The sequence below is a fragment of the Struthio camelus genome, chromosome 2, assembly GCF_040807025.1.
Source record: "Struthio camelus isolate bStrCam1 chromosome 2, bStrCam1.hap1, whole genome shotgun sequence".
Classification (NCBI taxonomy): Eukaryota; Metazoa; Chordata; class Aves; order Struthioniformes; family Struthionidae; genus Struthio; species Struthio camelus.
Window position 1 is genome coordinate 37,007,789 of NC_090943.1, and position 19,311 is coordinate 37,027,099.

The 19,311-nt window shown below is 41.6% G+C and overlaps 1 protein-coding gene across 1 annotated transcript in view; it reads right to left on the reverse strand.

The window, feature by feature from the left end:
* The window catches only part of RAPGEF5 (Rap guanine nucleotide exchange factor 5), a 167,539-nt gene that overhangs the window by 82,488 nt on the left and 65,740 nt on the right, over positions 1 to 19,311 (reverse strand). The window contains exon 9 of the mRNA XM_068935069.1: positions 15,607 to 15,732. Within this exon, the coding sequence (XP_068791170.1) occupies positions 15,607 to 15,732 (126 nt within the window). The remainder of the gene's footprint in view (positions 1 to 15,606; positions 15,733 to 19,311) is intronic.

Below are 19,311 nucleotides of genomic sequence, written 5' to 3' on the forward strand. Positions count from 1 at the left end.
TAACAAACGCACAGCCTCTCCCGGAGATGGCTTCCCCTCCTCCCTGCTCATCACAAACCCAACCCTCTCCAGAAGGATCCCTTCATACCATATCCCTCCACCCACCAGCCCATCCACAAAGCATCTAAATATCCGTCAGGCCCTAGGTTCCGACTGCGTTTCACTGCTGCTCTTTTCTAGCTCTTCTTCAGCCACTATCGTGCCCGCACAAGGCTCCCTTCCCGTGCCTTTAATTCGTCATGAGGAGCAGCAGCTCCATCAGGTTCCTGAGCCATCTCCCTTAGATCGCTCCCCTTCTCCTCCCCCAAATGCCTCCACCTCCTTGACCTCCTGAGCTACCTGAAATGATGCCACCTAGAGGAAGAGATATGGAGCAACAATGCCATGCCACTTGCCAGCTTCCTATATCACAGGTTTCATTCAACCAGCAACGGCTCCACATTGGGATGCAAATGTCCACTGACTGTATCTTCTCCAGATGCCATTCGCTGATGCATATCTTCACCTGATGCCTTTCTCTTCCTCACACCACATCCTATCACTGTAGGACAGCACAGCACGGGACTCCCCAGACAACACTAATGTACCTGATGACACCCAGGAAACACCGCAGCTCTCCTCTCTCTGCTCTGGACCTTCCTTCCCCCTTTTCTGACTTGATCCCCCCCTGACTCGCATAGCTTAATACAGGTTATCAGTGCTCCCAGCAATCTACACAACAAAACATGAATTTCATGGTCATTAGCAGCCACTCTTTTCCTGTGCCTGCATAAGAGCTCATCCAACCAACTTCTTCCTGGTGACTCAGGAAATGATTTTTATAGTCTTATGTCTCAGAAAGTCACCCTATCTCATCAGTCCTTCAAGTACTGACTTCCTAAACCTGTTAACTTTACCCTTGCTGGACTCTTCCTTCCCTTCCAGTTGGTCATGTGCTAATTAACCTGAACTTTCAGAGGTAAGGAGATGCCAGTGGGGAAAGAACAGACACGCTCTGGAATTCATCAGCTGCCCAAGAATGGCTGAGCAAAGGAGAGAGAAAATGAGCTGTGTGAACAAGCGGCCAGGTCTTAACTCCCTAATAGAAGCCCGTGAAGAGGGTTACAATATCCAAGTACTCCAGGGAAATAACTAATGCTCCTTTCTTCAGTTCAGTCATGTTTCAAGAAGCAATTGCCAGAGTTACTAAGTGCTTGAGATGGCCTCAGTCATTGCCATCATTTATTTTATGCATCATCATAACTACAGCAGTAGGTCAGGAGGACTTGTGCCTTATGGATGTCTTGAATATTAACACAGACACAGGAGGATTAGGAGAATGCAGTCAGAAACACACAGACCACAATACTTTGACTGAAGAAAGATAAAGACAAAGCATTTAAAATCTCAACATAAGGCTTCAGTTAGATGTTTAATAAAATGAATCAGATTTTCACGATTCCTTTGATCCCTTAAAATACAAGTTATCACAACCTAACATTCCTGAAGATCTGTTAGGAATTTTTGTTCCCAATATAAGTAGTGAATATTTTCCGGTAACAGTGTAACTGCCCACTCAGTAAAGACAGAAAAAGCTGTCATCTCTGTCTTATACCTCTATCTATACTGGATCAAACTCTTCCTGTGCAGTATGTTTCTTCATCTATACTTAGAGTTCGCACTGGTGCAGTGGCTACCTATTAATAAGCAGTAAATGAGAGAACAAATCGGAGATGAGATCTTAGGCTCCCAGGCGTTAGACATACAAGCTATAACCTATACACTTAGCATCTCTCCTGACCCGCTGACACAATGCTAAGCAAGGCTATGCCAAAGAATATTTTGTGAGGACGCGCATCCACAAGGAATGAGGACATGTTTGCATAACAACAACAGGCGTTGATTAGCAGCTTGGCAGGAATCTCCAGACTCCTGACATCATTTAAACCCCATCCTGTAGTCACCTTTCCTTTTAGTTACGTGAGGCTTCACTGGCATAGAAGGGCGTTTTTAGAATAACGATAATTTAAAACGTTGCCATCACCAGAACCTTCCGGCTGTTTTGAGATCTTAAAGACAATTCTCCTCCCCCCGCACCCCACAATTTTCAAACTATTTCCGCAAGATAAGTGAAGTAAAAATACTGCTAACCTTCAGCACTATCCTCCCAATTACTATGTTTCAAGGGCAGTAATATGGAGAATACTAAACTAACGCAGTTTTCAAGGTCAAGATGTAAAAGACAGATGATAGTCAACAGTAACTTTCATTCATTTGGTATTCAGGATGCATTTTCTCTGAATATCAAATCATAAAATCATTGCCAATTCATCAGATTTTAAGTTTCAGCTCACTAAAAATTACACTATTCTAAAAATAAAATGTATTTTTATTTAATCTGATTAAGATGCTTCTGTACAGCATGATCTAAGCCTCTGATTATTTATATCTCTATAATATCTCTATTGCTCTACTGAAGAAGTAAATTCATCATGATCCATTTTGATGGAAAACATTCATGCACTGAAAAGTGGTAAAGCAATAGAAGTCAAGATGCTGAATGTAGCTAGGGCCTAAAAATGAACAAAGGTTTCTCTATATTGTGTTTGCCAGGAAAGCAGGAGCTCGCATGACATTTGGCAGTGATTTCCCATGATGAAGCAACTTTCTGTGGCTTTCATTTTCATAAAAGCCCTACCTATTTAGATTTAGCTCCTTACCCTTAACAATGCAATACAGATAAAGTTCATTAGATATATTGTCTAAGGCAGCAAGAGACCTAGGTTTTGCTGTAGCAAGCACTCAGCATATGCCTGGCAAACCAGAAGGAAAAAAATGTAAAAAAGGACTGGAACAAATTATTTGCTACAAAATATTATTTGCTACAAAAGCAAAACTGATGTGGGCATTTTGATATTCTATATTGTGCTGAATTAGCAAAATTGCCAACATGAAGAATCTCCAGAATGGGAAATATTATTAGATCTTAACCAACAGGATTTATTCCAAGCAGGGTGAGCACGCGACCATCTGACGCAGATCTCTTCCCTGCACAAGAGCACTGGAATACAGGAAACCACAGCTTTAATGAATTACCCAGAAAACTGCAAATGCCTATGAGATTATAGTTAATTTTCACATTACTGTGGTCAAGAACCATTTACAGCTTGTTGGTATTTCTGCTGGAATGCAACACCTTCATTTCTTCTTCCTGCAGGTAAGGCATGAATTTCTACCATAAAGAAATAAGTAAATTGCCTTCTTTTCTTTTTAATCATTTCCACTCTTGTGGCATCCTTACTACATATGGAACATGACACAAGTTCAAAACTAACAGCATTTGAAAATAACAGGTATGTGCACAGTTTACTGTATAGCTTTTGTCTAACACAAATATGCTATTTCCATGTCACTGCTATGAAAATAGTATTGATTAACCAGTAAGTATTGGAGAGTTTAACTGCATTACGACAGCAGTTGAGGGTGGAAAATGGTGTAAGGGATTTCTGCCTTTTTTTCCCTGCAGGGAACAAAGCTGTTTTATAACAAATGCTTTTCCCACATATATATATGTATTCATGTGTGTGTCTGTGTAACAGCTCAGGGTGGGAGAGAGAGCATTAATGAATTCCCAGAAGGTTATGGCCACCCAGTGCAAGACTGCTCTACAAGTAGAGCACAAATTAGCACAGATTCTTATGGCTTTGTTGTAAAAGTGGAGTATGTTCCTTCAGTTCCTGCAGAGGCTCCTATAAGGAAGTGTCTAAAGGGAGGCACCAAAATAAAAGGGACAGACTTTTAGAGGTCTTCTGCAGCGAAAGCTATGACTGTTCCTCTGGAAAAAAAAAAAAAAAAAAGAAGGCGGCCACCTTTAAGGAAGGACCCAAAATTGGGCTCCCACATTAAAAATCTGTCACCTGCAACAATTTGTTCGGGCTTTAAAAGGGATGCCATTTCATCCTATTTACAGCATTCTTCCATCATCAGTGCGTTCTAACTACTTAAACACCCAATGGTGTGTGAGGGTATCTCAGGCATCAAGGTTCACAATATTCCTGAAAAAAGAGACATGGAGATGTTCATTTGCCTGAGGTCTTGGGGGACGTCTGTGCAGAAAGGGGAGCTCCCGAGCCCCAGTCTGGCACCCAGAGGCCATCACCAGCCCTCCCTCCCTCTTTGAGGGGTTAGCTATGGTTAACGTGTACCTACAAAGAGCTACCTCCAAGGTCACCCCCAGTGAAGGCAGCCTGTGTATTTCACTTTTTCTGTCAGCAGGCCCTGGCCAGTGAGCAGGAGAAAGGTGACGTTCACTGCACTGAAGCAGATGTGATGCCCGAGAGTCACCGTTTGGCACAGAAGAACTGAAAAGGATATTGAAACTTTTCAGGAACTGCCAGCTGAAAAGCTGATGCAATCCGAAGAGAAAAAGCAGGGAGGAGTGTCACAACAGATGGCTCATCAGGATAAAGCAGCTTCTTTGTTACCAACCTGAGACTGCCTGTAAACGACTGGTTATTTTTACAGTGTGACAAAGGGTCCCATAAGAACTCCTTGTAAGTGGCCAGTTTCGCTTTTGGCAAGGTTCGCAGGCTATTTTATCCGTGTAGCCAGCACACGGACACATATGTGCATACCTCTACAGAGAGGGAGAGACCTGGTGGACCCACAGGATGCACGAGCACCTTTTGTTGCTCGGTAGAGCAGGATTCTGCCTGATCCTTAATGAAACCTGGAGAAAGGCCCTCCTCGCAGGTGCCATCCTCTGCAGCCAGGAGGATTCAATGGGCTCCCAAGGGAGCACGGGGCACAGCTCATACCCCTTAGGAAGCTCTTCAGGTGCCAAGAGTAAAGCAGGTAGGATACTACTCACACCTCTGCCCAGGCTTAATTTATTTCTTTTACCCCTGTGGGGAGCAGGAGTAAAGTACGCACTGCAAAGGGGGTTTCGTTTAGAAGTCATATTCTTCTTTTACACAAGTTCATCAAATCTAGGAAACCAAAAATAAATCAATATAGTGCAATGATCAGCTTGCTATGGGTATTGTGAACAGACCGACAGATTATTTAGACAAATTGAATCAATGTGTTGATTCCACTGCAAAGATTCAAGGCACACAAAGCCAGAGCATCGGTACCCCTTCCCGCCATTTGCCATTGACACGAGGAAACCCAGGCCTGGATGTGTCTGTTTTTTCGCTTGAAACTTAAACAACTAGGCTTTGCATGTGAGAACTGAAATTACAGCCTCTTCATTCCAGCCAGCTCTGATTAGTATCATCTCCCCTGACCCTGACCACATCAATTCTCCCTATTAACCTGCTAAGTACAACCAGGCAGCATTATTTTTGCAAGCACTAAATTGATTTAACTGCTGTAGTTGTATCTACACATATATTTCAATATATATTCAATATATATTCAAGGCTCCTGTGATGAATGATCCCCTACTCGTAATATCAAAAATATACAGTAAAAAGGGCTAAGCTGATTTATTTAATAAATTTTAGTTCCCTTAAAAAGGGAAGAGACACCATGCTATTGCTACCAAATCAAAAGGGTGACGTATATTTGCATTCTGTGCTAGTTTTCTCTTCTACTAAGAGATCTGCGTCCTGGTACTGCTTCACTTCTCCTGGCACTGGGCTAGGTAGAAACGCTGCTCCCATCACCTCCCAGAGGAAACAGAGAAGAGCTATGGGATGGTGCTCAGTCCTGCCACTGCAGGTGAGACAGCAGTGCCAGCCAGACTCACAGGGGACAGAGCTGATGCAGACCACAGCCAGCAAAGACATCTTGGCTGCACGCCTTTCCCTTGGTCTAACAAACAGGGCGATGTGGTTCAGCATCGTCTCCTATTCAGGGCTTACCACAGTACAGCGCTTTGAAAATCCATCTAAGGTTGAAACACCAGCAAGCTGCTAAAGGAAATACCAGATGCCATTCATGATCTTCCTGATTTAGGTCATTCTATTATTTTCTAAGTCACCAAATGAGGCTAAAAGTACTTTTGCCTGCAACCGGCAGCTGCTGCCGCTCCCACACGTCAGAGCATTCCCCGCTCTGATGTGAATATTTCAGTAAGGGACAAAAAAGCTAGCAACTGCTTGCCACATGGTATCAAAGTACATTCGAAAAAAGGCCACAGGGTCACTGCTAAATTTCAAACCCTGTTTCATGTTTCCACATGACACATCTAATTAAAACTTTTCACTGGGTAGTTAAAATGAAATCTGTGCGTGTGTACTCGAGATCTCATTTTCACATGCTATGGATTAGAATACAGAAAGTGCTGCACGCAGCAATAGAAACACTAATCAAGAAAGGAGGGGAATACCTGCTTTGACTTAGAGGAAGGCAGTCAGCAGAAATATCACTAACAGCCTAGCTTTTCGTTCCTTCACTTTTTGAGCTGCCACATACAACCAAGGGAAATGAATGCAAGTGGTGTATTAGCTGCCACCGAATCAGCACTCTCCACAGGTGACTGCGTATCAAGCACATCTTGCAAAATGCCATCACCTTCCACAGCTAGGGCATGATAGAGCCACTAGACCCCAAGGGCCTTACCCTGCTCTTACACAATAATACCTATTAACATCAGTAGGAGCTGAATTAAGCTTTAAAATTCAGGCAGGCAGAGTGAGTGGTAGAACAGCCATAACACAGGGACAAGGTTTGGAGATTATTTAGAGATGTCTTGTGATTAAAACAAATAAATCCTGAAAAAGAGAAGTCTGCACAAAACACAAGGTCAAGTTGTCTTTCTTTTTTTGCTGTTGAGGAGACTTCAGCAACGGGGGCTAAGATGTATTAAGAGAGCTTAAGTTCTCTTTAGAGCTGCCCTTTCTCCAGAAAGCCCTTGAAGCAATCCGGCTGATTCTGGTAAAGGGGAGACAGTTGAACAAAGGTGGGAAAAGCTGAGTTTTCATATCAGCCCGCCCCAGGCAGTCTCCAGAGCATGCATGCAGGAACAAATGCTGACCATGCTGCTGGCATTTATTCCAGTGAGATCCTGACTCAGGCTGGCAGATTTCTGCAGAAAGATTATTTGGTTGGTACTCAGGAAGGGTTGTGCTGCCAGCACAGCAGCACCCGAAATCACAGGAGGCCTCACATACTCCTGAGCATCCTGCTCCTGGAAGCCCACTAATTTTAGAGAGAAAGGAGTACTCTAAACGGATACTGTCTTATTAGAGAACGTGCTCTGCTCCAGTTTCTCCTGGAAGTAGGAGCAAAGCTTGAGCTGTAGAAGCGTCATCAGTCCGCAGGAAACACAATCACCTGTTTAATGACACTAGCCACGTATCTGCTGCATCATCAGCCCAAATCTCCACTACAATGGGGCTGAAGATTCTTCCTGAACATATTTGGGATGATGGGGACCGGGGGGCGGGGGGGAAGGGGGGAACCAAAAGCCCTGCCTTCTCTTTTATCTGGCTCTGATCTCTGGGCAGGCTATGAAATCTCAGACACCAAGGCAAAGCTGTGGTGGGCAGCCACTAACTTCTGGCTTATTAACGAAGTCTTCCAGTTCATCATGATCATTTCATCTCAGTCAGGTCCACACTGAGAGCCAAAGGCTGACAACCTCAGTTGGCTTCAATTCCAAGAGACAAGTGAGTAAAACAACGAACGATTTCACTGTAAGGCACATCACTGAAAGGTGAAGCACAAAACTACTTCCTTTGAATTTCAAAAACTGCTTGAAATTTCTGAGTTAAGTTTGCATATTATCAGCTTTCCTATTTAACCATCCTGAACATTACCAATAAATTTCCTTAACTTGACAGAAAACCCCAGGCATTTCTGTTCTTCAGACTTCCTTGGACAAATGTAGGAGTAATTGTCCAGGAGAAGACAGCAGGAGACAGCCACTGTAGTATCACCATAACTGGGAATTTACTTATGTCATATATCAGAGAAATGGAGAAAATAACCATTCAGAAAGTCATAAATCGTGCTGATCACACAACGAAGGGCACTGACTAGCAAATTTTAAAAAAGGAGAAAGTTAGAGCAGGTGTCCTGAATTTACAAATTGTTAATTTCTACTTCTCTAAAGGAAGAAAATGATTATTTTTAGGTAAGCCTCTGGACAGACCGGAAACATAACCAGGTAAAAGCAGATAAGTGATTTGTGCAATTTGTTCCTACACAAACGCGTAATAACGAGTCTTGGGAACAAAATAAAAAGGATGACAGGTAATATGGCCAGCCACTACAAAGCTCCGAGCTGGAAAAAGATCTATGCAATCAGATAAAACTTCAAAACATTTTGTAAAAAGAAAACAAAGTTCTAGGGTGCATAATTAGAGGGCTCAAACAAAACTGAACAAAAGCATTCAAGCTCTGCGTTATAAAAAGGGTATTAATCAGATGAAAAAACTACTATAGGGAATATTTTTTAAAAATTAGTTTCTGTTAGATGCTTGCAAAGTACTATACAGTTTTGAAATATGTAGTTTTATTCTATAGTTTTCAAAAAAGAAGGATTTTCAGTAGCATATGAAATCCTGAGAGAAGCACAGAAGGAAGAGTACAGCGATGACTTGCAGGTGAAAGCTTTCAAAGGGTTTCTCTGCTCTTTCACAATGACATCGGCTACTGCGCAAGAGAAGGCAGAAATTTGGAACCAGGTTTTTGGTATTGGATCTGGGAACTCTGTTGCCCCACTGTCCCTGAAAATAGCTGTGTTGTCCTCTCCCTGCTCCTGGATGCTTATGGCCCCTTGTCGCTCACCCCCTTCTTTGTGCCCTATAAGCCTTCATGAAGCCACCGGAGAAGCATCCAAGTAACCAGAGGCTGAGATATGACTCTGACTCTCTGGCCTTGCTGTAGTTTTGCTCAGCTTTTTTAAAAAACGTGCTCTCCGGCCCCCAGCAGTTTGAAGTCCAACACGCTTCCAGCTTGCTGGGATCCCTTAGCCATCTCTCAAGGATCTCAAAGCAATTCATCAACATTCATTAACTACTGCAGGTTTTATAGTACCCCTTCAAGGTCCTGCAGGTTTAAGACATTTTACTTCTGGGTAAACAAAGGCGCAGAGAAGTGAGAGGACCTGAAGAAGGTCATATATTAAATAACCAAAAGAGTCAAAAATAAAATTCAAGTGTTCTGACTCCCAGCTTTCTGTCCTGTTAAATACTACATGCCCTTTTCACCCTTCTCACCCCACTAGCTAAGGTATTGTCACACACAAGAATGAGTCATCATTCTAAACCAAAGAAAGATCCGCATACAAAATATGTATGTGGAATTTCCTTCTATACAAAGTGTTTTAATGTTACAGACTAAATCACAAAGGGGAGCAAATTAAGCTTTCTTTTTTTTCTCTCTCTTCTTTTAAATATTCTAGGCAAAGCATCTGGAGGAAAGAAAGTAGTATGGAAATATATAACCTAACCCAAAGGAAGAGAGTAAAGCTTCCCAGTATGCTGTAATTGCACGTGTTCCAATATTATGTTGACAAAGTGTCATGTGAGCACAAACATTACTCATCTCAATTGTTTTATTTTTACAGAAAGAAGGCCATTACCTTCTAACTGCCATTTTGCACAGTTTCCTACAGGGCTTTCTTCTCCAAAACTTTGGCCACATCTACTTACTCAACAAAAGGAATACTAAGTCCTCTTAAATTACATAGTAAATAAAAATATGTGTTTTTAAAAAAATAAACGTTTTTCAAAACAAAGATTTCCTAGTAGCAAGATGACCCTAGTTCTACAACCGAGCAGGAAACAGTTTCCTTATCTCTGGTAAACTTTTTCCATTTCAAAAAGATGTCTGCTCTGCCATGCAAAAATCCTGGGAACTGCAGAAGTCTTTTTTTTTTTTTGGAAGATAAAGATGTTGGCTTACCCAGAACAGGTGATCACCTGGATGTACGTATTCATCCAGCAGATGAAAGATCAGACTTCAGGAATAGGACACTCTCTGGAACATGCCAGAACTAGATTCAAGTCCCTTTTCTTCCTGATTCACACCAGATACTTGAACTTCAGGCTACCTCCAGAGTAAGCATATCTCTTAATTACTTACTCTTACTCAATGCAGGGCTATAAAGTGACAGCCTCACTGATAGTCTTCAACGATAAGCCAAGAAAAAACTAAGTCAGCATTGCAAACTACTGTATTACCCTGGGATGAGAAGGCAAATGGCAGGCCCTTGTGCTTATATGCTATACATGTGCTAAACCTGTTCTGTTTCAATGACTTCAGACACCTATCCCATCTCATGGTTACTGAAGTCATGAATATTTCCACAGCCACTTTCAGTGTGCCATAGTTATGTCCCTTTGATCCACAGTCCTTCTGCAACAGATGCCAAGCAGCCCCCAGTATAAGAGGAGGGAGCCAATCCGCACACAAGCTATCCGGCAGGCCTGTCCCAGGCAGAGCGGATACAATAAAAGCAGCTATGACTTATCTAGAAAGTAAAGCACAATCAGTCTCAATCTCTGATTGCACCAATCTCTGATCTCAGTCACTGATTGCATTCAGACGTCATTCTATGTCACTGTTTTACAGAACATTTTTCCATCAGAGCACTGATCACTGACAACCAGTTCAGTAGTACAGCACAATGCAAGGCCGCAGCTTCATCAAACTAACAAAAACTGCAACTCTGGACATGTCCTGGCATTCATTCTTGTCTCTTTGCAAGTGTCCAGTTGGACAGATAGGTGCACACTAATAACTCTGATGTGTCGTGGCTGGAATTTCCTGGAGAAATTCTTCAGTCGTGAGTAATCTATACAACCTGGGGCTCTACATCATTAATCTTCTTTTGTAAGCCTTTTAACAGCTTCAGCTGAACCGCTAAACCTGCTTCTATGAGCAAATCATCTGTCTTCTTAATGAGACCACTGATTAGAAAAGTTAGTACCCTGTATATTAACAAAGCTGGTTTTAAATATCTGTTGTCCTCCTGAAAACACACCTGCCCTCCTACGATATAACTCTAATCTCAAATTAGCTAAATCACAGAATCAATATACTAAAGCAGCATGTATTTTTATACAGCATGTAACCCTTATTAATACATGCATTAATCCATAAAGAGACTACAAGGTGGATTTAGGAAACGCTTCCCTCCCCACTCATGCACTGAAGTACTGAAGCAGCCCCAGCCTAGAATATAATTTATGTGGTTGAATAATGAATTCATATTCTTCCGTTGGTCTGAACACATTAGAGAGTTTTGAATTTCCTTTGAATATTAGCGTTAACTCAAAAAAAAATTTACTCAACTGCTCTAACTATGCAAACAGTAGTATAACCTGAGGAATATTTTTCTCAGATTATTGAAGTAAGAAGATATTTGAGAATAACGTTATAAACAGATGTAATTTTTTAAATCAGTGCAACACTTCACTGAAATAAAACCAGAAACAGTATCAAGTCTATTACAAAGACATTATTTATTTGAGTCTATGGTTCCTAAAAAGAAGTTCCCAAAAAATACTGTTTAGTGCCAATATGCCTCAAATGCATCTCAAATGACTTCTCGAGCAAAAAAAGCTATGACACATTGCTTCAAATTGCTGTTTGTATCTTACTTGGTATATTATAATTGGTGCTAACTGTAAGTAAACTTCTTGAAAAAGCAGACTCATTTTATAGCTGAATATTTCAATAAATATTCTCAATCTATTTTCTATCAAAGCAATTGTTTTAATGCATTTGTTTGATGAAGAAATTAAGTATTTAAATAACAAAACTACAAATATCTCATTTTACATTTCTCTAAGTTTATGTGTGATTTGCTTGTAAAAGTAATAGAAACTGCCAGCTTGCATTGTCATTTTTACTCTGGGTCACACTTGGAACTAAAAGAATTTCTGTGCATTTTAGATAAAGAGTTCAAAGCTTTTTATCAAAGTGATTTTTACCTTGAAGGAATGAGACAGCACAGAGAAAAGACTGATCTCACTATTTAGAAGCTTATTTACTACTGTTTACTTTCTGCTTATCAGCAAAACAAGTTTTAGGAAACCTAACACATATGACATACGCAGCGCCTTAACAAAGAACCTTACTCTAACACATTAAGAAATGGTAATGGGAAAGAAATCACTTTACTTTAGTGTCTGTTTTCCTCTACAAGCCTGTTAGTACTACTACAGTTAGAGCATTTTGCAAACGTTATATTCACCAGAGAAGAATTTGGCATTTTGTGCTACAGAAAACAATCTCATCTTCCAATATACCAGTCTAACATGGTCATAACAAGCTTGCAGCGCCAGAAAGAAAGTAGCAGCTCACATAAAACAGAGCTTGCGCAGAAAACTTAAAAAAAAAAGTTTTCTGAAGAAATGCTACGATTTATCCCAATGATAAATTTGTAGAGAAGCGATAGCACACCAGAAACCTGAAACAAAAGGAATATGGACTTTCTGAATTGAGTGCTTAACCTATGAAATAAAAATGTATTTATGCATAAAATCATCATATGCCCCAATTTTATACCCTCCAAAACAGACCTAGACCAAAGGAATCCCTTCTCTCTGTCACCATAGTTCCAAAATGAGCTGTTTCCTCTAGTGACCTACCCAGCTGTCACGTATTTTCCCCTCTTCCAGACCATCTGCTTTTTCTGAGAAAGAGATAATTATATTTCATCTCTCTCTGAACAGACCGGTGCCCCAAACCAATTCGTGCTCCACCTGCCCACTGTGGGCTGCAGATCCTAGCCCCAGCATCACACCTTGAAGAGCACGTCCAGGTATTTTACCTGTCCGAGGACCTCTGGCATATAGGCAGCCCAGACTCTGTCGTACCCACGCGTCATTTACCCTTGCTATGAGAGTCAAATTCTCCTCAAGTACAGATTAAGCTGGCCATTAATTATTTGAATGACAGGAGTGCTCAGCAGTCCTACTTCCAAACTAGATCCCCGTCGCACTCAGAGCACTACCAACGCAAAAGAGAAAGGAAGGTCACTTCTCCAAGCAGCTTTACACCTCACTCACCGAACAGGAAAAAAGGCTAAGTTCACTGGATACCATATTCCCCAGTGAGCCCAAGAGCTCTTCCTTCTTCAGGGGAAGATACAAGAATCGGCAAAGCCCAATCATATTACATTTGTGTTTGCTGCTAGTGATAAGAAAACTGAGTAAGGTTGTACCAGTCTGAATACAGCTGCCTTAGAAACACAGTGGGTAGCAACAGAGGAGCCACAATTCAATTTCCCTGACACTTTAAGTGAGTGAGACATAATGTACTTATATTTGAAATATGTGTAGTGAGAATTCTAACTCAGCATTCAAGTTTTTTTCCCCCTTTTTAAGTGTTCCTAGAGGAGAACAAATTAGACTTCCACTTAGAGGAGCAGTTCCACCTTGACCATGTTAGAAACTGCAGCTTTACTTCCAGGGTGGTGGCAAAGCCTCTGGCCTCCAACAGCTACGCTGCCCACGGCTCGTTAAAACACACAGCGCTGCCAACCGGTATGATTACTGTTTAAAGCTGCATTGACAGGAAGGCTAGCCCAGCTAGCAGGCTGTTGAAGTGCTGAAAGAAGAGCATGGCAGGATGTTCGTGCATTTCATTTACAGACCAAACAGCTTCCCTTTGAGGAAGGCAGATCATCCGTGAAAGCACAGTTTGAGCTCACCAGGAAGGAAAGCTGGTGAAAGACTTAGCGCAGGGATACTTGCTGAGAAACGAGGGCCCTGCAGAGAACACACAGAGCTTTTCCATTTTCCGGTCTTCACAAAGCGCCCGTTATCCTGTATTAGTATTTCTAAGGAAGTAATGTTCAAGTAACCTATGCTTTTTGAAAAAAAGAGATGGGCATGCTACGCACTATTTTGTAAGGACACCACACCCTGAGCACATTGTTTCTCTAACATCTCAAACGAGCACAAGAGACTGGGCAAGAGACTAGCGGCACTCACTGCGCTGTAGCCTGCTGTGTTCCTCCTCGGAGAAGAGAGGGCACCCGGAGCGGCCCAGACTCAGTAATGCCTTATTTGATGACCGTTCCTCGTGAAATCAATAGACTAGATGGGTTCTCAGCAAACACACCTATGCCGAAGACTGGAAGTCTCTCCCGCATCCGAGCCTGGGCTGCCTAGACCACAGGTCCCATGGTGGCCACAGCACCACCCACCCCTAAAACCACCAGTGTAGCACAAACAGGGCAGAGGGAGCACATCACAGCTTGCGATTGCTCCTGCTAAACCGAAGCCATTTCTCTCCTAAAGTATGCCAGCAATTGCCAAGTACCGTACTTTTCAAAGGGGAAATAAAGGAAAGCTGAGCACGTCTTTCCATTTTTAGAACTGCTTTGCACCCCGTGCAGCTACAGAACTACAGCTGACACTGCATTACCCTTTGCAATGACCACAGCAAGCAGCAAAAACACCAGTGAATTTTTGGAGTACCAGCACCAACGTTCCCCCCTTTCATACGCCCACAGAATCTGTAATCTTGCTCAAAATCCTGAAACACAATTAGAAACCTTTCCTGGCTAAAAATCTTCTTTACATAAGCTCCTAAACTTTTAATTGTGCTTTGCTGATACGGTTTAAAGATACATGGAAATTCTGCCAGATGTCCATGGCGAGTGGATCAGCTGAGGAGCAATTCAATCCCAGGGATTTGAGCCCAGCTAATTACTCCCCTCCCTTGTGTGTACCAACTGATACAATTACATATTTAACTGCTCAAGCCTAGACCTTATATGCTGCTGAACAGACCAGCGTGAAGCTCTGAAATAAGGTTTCATCTTTCTCTTTTCCTTTGTATAGCCCTACTTCAGTAGGAATGAGCTCGCAGAGGAACTGAAAAGTAATTCTTTTCTAAAGCACAGATTTTATTCTATCTCTCAGTAAGTAGAAAATAGAGCAGATTTTATATATATAAAAAGATACAGGAAGACTAAGTGGGATTTTTGTTTTTTCTTGCAGTTATCGTTCTGGGGAGCCTTAGATGAATATGCAAACAGAATAGAAATTTTTACCAGGAGAACAAAATTAAAGACACATTGTGCTATAAGCAGAGCAGTCATGTTTCAGTGCACTTTCAATCCAGTTACTAACATTTGAATAAGTGTTTCCAGAAGCAATAAACAGAATGCTGTTTTCCTCAGTGTAAGTTTTGGTTGACAATACAATTGTTTTTTTTAGCAGCTGCTGAATTCCTTATCCAGATCATTTTTTTAATCCACATTGAAAAGCTCCAGCCAACACTTTCTTCGAAATACACCAGCAGCAAAGTAATTTTCTTTAAGACAAATTTTTAAAAAATAAGTGCTGTAAGCACTCATATACTTTATGCATTATTTAAATACACCTTTAAACAGACAAAACATTTCGATTATAATTGGTAGAAACAACAATTTGATACATGCAGAAATCATCTGCTATTTTATGTGCTATGCGATACTACTAATAACAGTAATTGACAGTTAATGTCAACATAATAATAATTTAAATGTGTTGAAAAATATTGAACTTAATACATTTCAGACAATTGTAAGCGACAAAACAGAACAGTTAACAGCGCCATGACTAACGTGCGTCCTGGATTCTGACCATCAGCTTTGCTGTTTCAGTTTTCTGACCTAGATCTCCCTCCCCTACCAGGAACAAACAAAAAAAAGCCAAACAAGAAATGTCTTACTTGTTCTGTCTTCTCTGGTTGTTTTCTATCCGCCTGCAAAAACTGACAGTTTTCTCTTGCCAGCTTCTGGACTAGCTCAATCCGTCCAATGTCATCTCTTTCCTGAAGCTTGCACAAAACCCCTGCCTTAAGGGTGGGAGAAAGAGCAAACAGATACTTAAATCCACAATCCCAGGACATGACACCGCCACAAGTTTCAACCTTAAAAGAAACACATCTGTTTTATCATATTTGCCGTAATTCTGTGCCGCTTGCTGACCACAAATAAATCGCTGCCTCCCCCCCGAAACAGCTCAAGAAGAGCTGAGGCACATCTGAATCTCCAAATGTATCTACTTTGGAAGAGAGAAGGCAGGGCTAGCTAAATCAACTGCTACTATGTGGCTGACTGATATGCTTGTAGTCTGTTTGTTCCTGTCAACCTATTTCCTGTTACATAAGAGAACAAGAGCAAGAGGTTAAAAACTCATGGGAAAGTTAGCTGGGAACAGCCCTGGAAAAAGAATGAAGTGCAACACAGTCACTCCTAAAAATAACATACTAGAACTCCCATTGCTCCAACGCCAACGTTTTTCACGTATGCAATCTATAAGAGTTAAATGAAAGTTGCCCCATGTTTATGCATTCTATAAATAAGAAATTAATATCATCCAATTCTGTTTAGGAAAGCAAACAACATTTGCTTTAAAACGTTAGAACTATTTTTTAAAATAGTGTTAGAGAACTATTTAGAATTAATGGTTCTAAAACATGCTAGAACTATTTTCTTGGCTAATACGCTGCCAATTATTCAAGCCGAGAGCTGTGAGATTAGCTATACTGACAGTGTTGTTTTGTCATAACATTCAGCACTGGTGTTTTATAAAAATGACATGTATGTAAAGACACATTCAGGCTCGCACACAAACATATCAGATCCATCTCTCAGCACGTTAGCTGACAAGGGCTAAATTGCTCACTTCAAAGTCCGTGGCTAAGAGCACTGTCCGATTTGATCATGGATACAGCCTCTGCGTAACTGGGACCTCGGTCGACACTGGGTAGCCTTTATTAGCCCAGGTGTTTCCTGATGGCAGGGGCATCTGTCCTGGGAGGGCCTGGGATGTGGCGTGGCTCTGTTACTGCCATATGACTTGAAGGGCAATCTGCAAATAAACCTTCTTCCTCACTTCCTCCGCCCTTTTCTTTTTGCTACTCATCCTGAGTTTTACTCAATGAGTATTTACCCTAAAATCCATAAATCATCTTGGGAGCCAGGACCAAAAGCCAGAGGTGTCCTGACCCCTAACTCATCAAGTCAGGCAGGCTCTCGCACTTGCTTCCAATCCCTTCGGCTTTCAGCATCTCCTTCCACAACGGCTGAAGGTTGGAGAGTGCCCATCCAGGCTATCCGACAGCCTGCTGTTTTCTCCAAGGAAGTGGGAAATGTTGGTTGAGGCTTCTTCAGCTGAGGAGGGTATTAAATCTACTTTATGAGTAAGTGCTTTAACGCTGGCGTGCAAAAAAAGGTGCCACTACTGAAACTAAAGAGTCATTCTCACAGAATTATTTGAAAGAAAAATTCTACATGCCTACATTCCTCCAGCCTGGATGCAGGCAGCTCCTCCCAAGCCTGCATCAGTCACTTGTGCTCTGGAGAAGAGAATAATTTCAGACATAACCTGTGCTTTGCTTTTCCTGCGCTTCCTTCCCAGCCTTCTGAGGAACCCAACTTTTTTGCACGCTGCATAAGGAACTTGAGCACTGATTTGAAGGTCAGAAATCCATGATGAAATAAGGAATAACAACACCTAACTTGAAGATCCTTACATTTTCTATAAGATTAATGCCTGATCTCTAGGACATGGATTTGTAAACCACAGTGCTGACATGCCATTATCACCTGCAGATCAGGGGGGAGACTGATCTTATTAAATGTAGAAAACTACAGTGAATTAGTTGTCCGGAGCCTCTTTGATCGATAAAGAAAAAGCAGTACCTACTAAGTGAAAAATCTTTCACTTTACAATAGAGACTTTAAAATGGTCAAATAAGTTGTTCCTAAAACTCATATTTTTCTCCAGTAATTTACACAGGGAGTCTAGGCAACTATCACGGACTCGGCTGAGGTCAGATGTTTGCTCTATGCAATACTTAGATTGCTTAGGGACATCAGCTAGAGCCAAGCCTGCCTATTTCACGGCTTAGTGGTGCTTCTAGCAGAGCGTGTAACATCTGTGCTTTGTAAACCCCACAGGCTTCTAGGCTAACCTGTTAGGGCCTGTTAGGGCTTTGGGAGCATAAAGATTTAGCTCCCAAACCTTGAGAGGTTCTGAGTACTTTGGGGGCACTTTTCACTCTTTCATGTTCCACGCAGACAACTCAGATCATACCAGAGGCACAGAAGGTTTGAAGTCCCCGTATTTCAAACGTCAGGTGGACCTCCGACAGAAATGCACTATTCACTACGCTGAACAAGGATTTTTCATCTTCAGTGCATGAAGCAAGGCCCAACAATTAAAAACACTTTTTTTTTAAGCGAAGGAATGGAGATTTCATTTCCTTTTCTGCTAATCTTTTGACTGACGTAATTATTTTATTGCCAGTCTGATTTCTATTCTGTAAATATCCTTGACTAGCAGGATAAAACACACACTCATCAATAAAACAAATACACACAGACATGAATGTCTATTTTCGCATTAAGTGCCTCAACAGGAAAGACTGAAAAATTGAAGTATCCGAGTAAAAAGAGTTTATTTCATGGGGCCAAATTCCCCCCAGTTTCCAACCACTGAAGGGCATCTCACAACCTGACTGGGTTGAATTCCACCCTGTCCCAGCCCGAGTCAGCCAAGGGTGTAAGAAGCAACGGGGAGGCAGCAGCCACTGCTGCTGCCCGGGCAGAAATGGCTTGGAAAGACAAGGAGGAATCTGCAGAAATCGGCATCAGGGGCCAAGGGAGAGTGGCAAAAGCAAGGGTTTCTGAGCAAGGTGTTGAGAAACAAGGATGAGAAGCTACTGGCAGTGAGCCTACTCCGAAAAAAGTTGAAAATGACTCCTCAGATACCCTCGTGTTAAGACCCTACCCCAGTCAAAATCCTCTTTTGGGAGCACAATCAGCTTCAGTACGCTCAAGTGGAAGAAACGTCCTGGCGAAAGATGACTTTTCAAACACATAGACCTCACCGTTTCACTGTGTGTTCAGAGGGAACGTATTATTGTTTTCTACGTGGCTGAGCACCCCAGGGAACAAATAACTCCAGATACAATCCCGTTACTCCTGCCACAACACCTGTCTTTATTCAAATCAGTAGTTGCATTAAAGAATCACATTGTCCTGTCTCAAATAACTACCAAGAAGAAATCTTACTTTTTAATACATCTCCTCCCCCTAACTATTCATTAATTTAAAGAATGCAGGGAATATTAAAAATGTATTTTACTGGGCTTCCAAAGGATAAATGATCAACCAAAAATCCCCAGGGAAAGCTAGGGTATTATCAAGTTAAATGTACAAGCTTTTTAAAGCTTAGCTCTGGGAGTAAATAATGCATTTAAAATATAAAAGGCTAAATATGCTTCTTCTTAATTAAAACAAAAATATGAATCCCTCACATGTAATTCTGATTTCCTCTGTTACGCTGGCTTTCCCATTATACATCTTTCTGCTAAGTAATGTAAGAAAGCATCTAGTTCAGCTAATTAATTAACTGCTGACAGCCT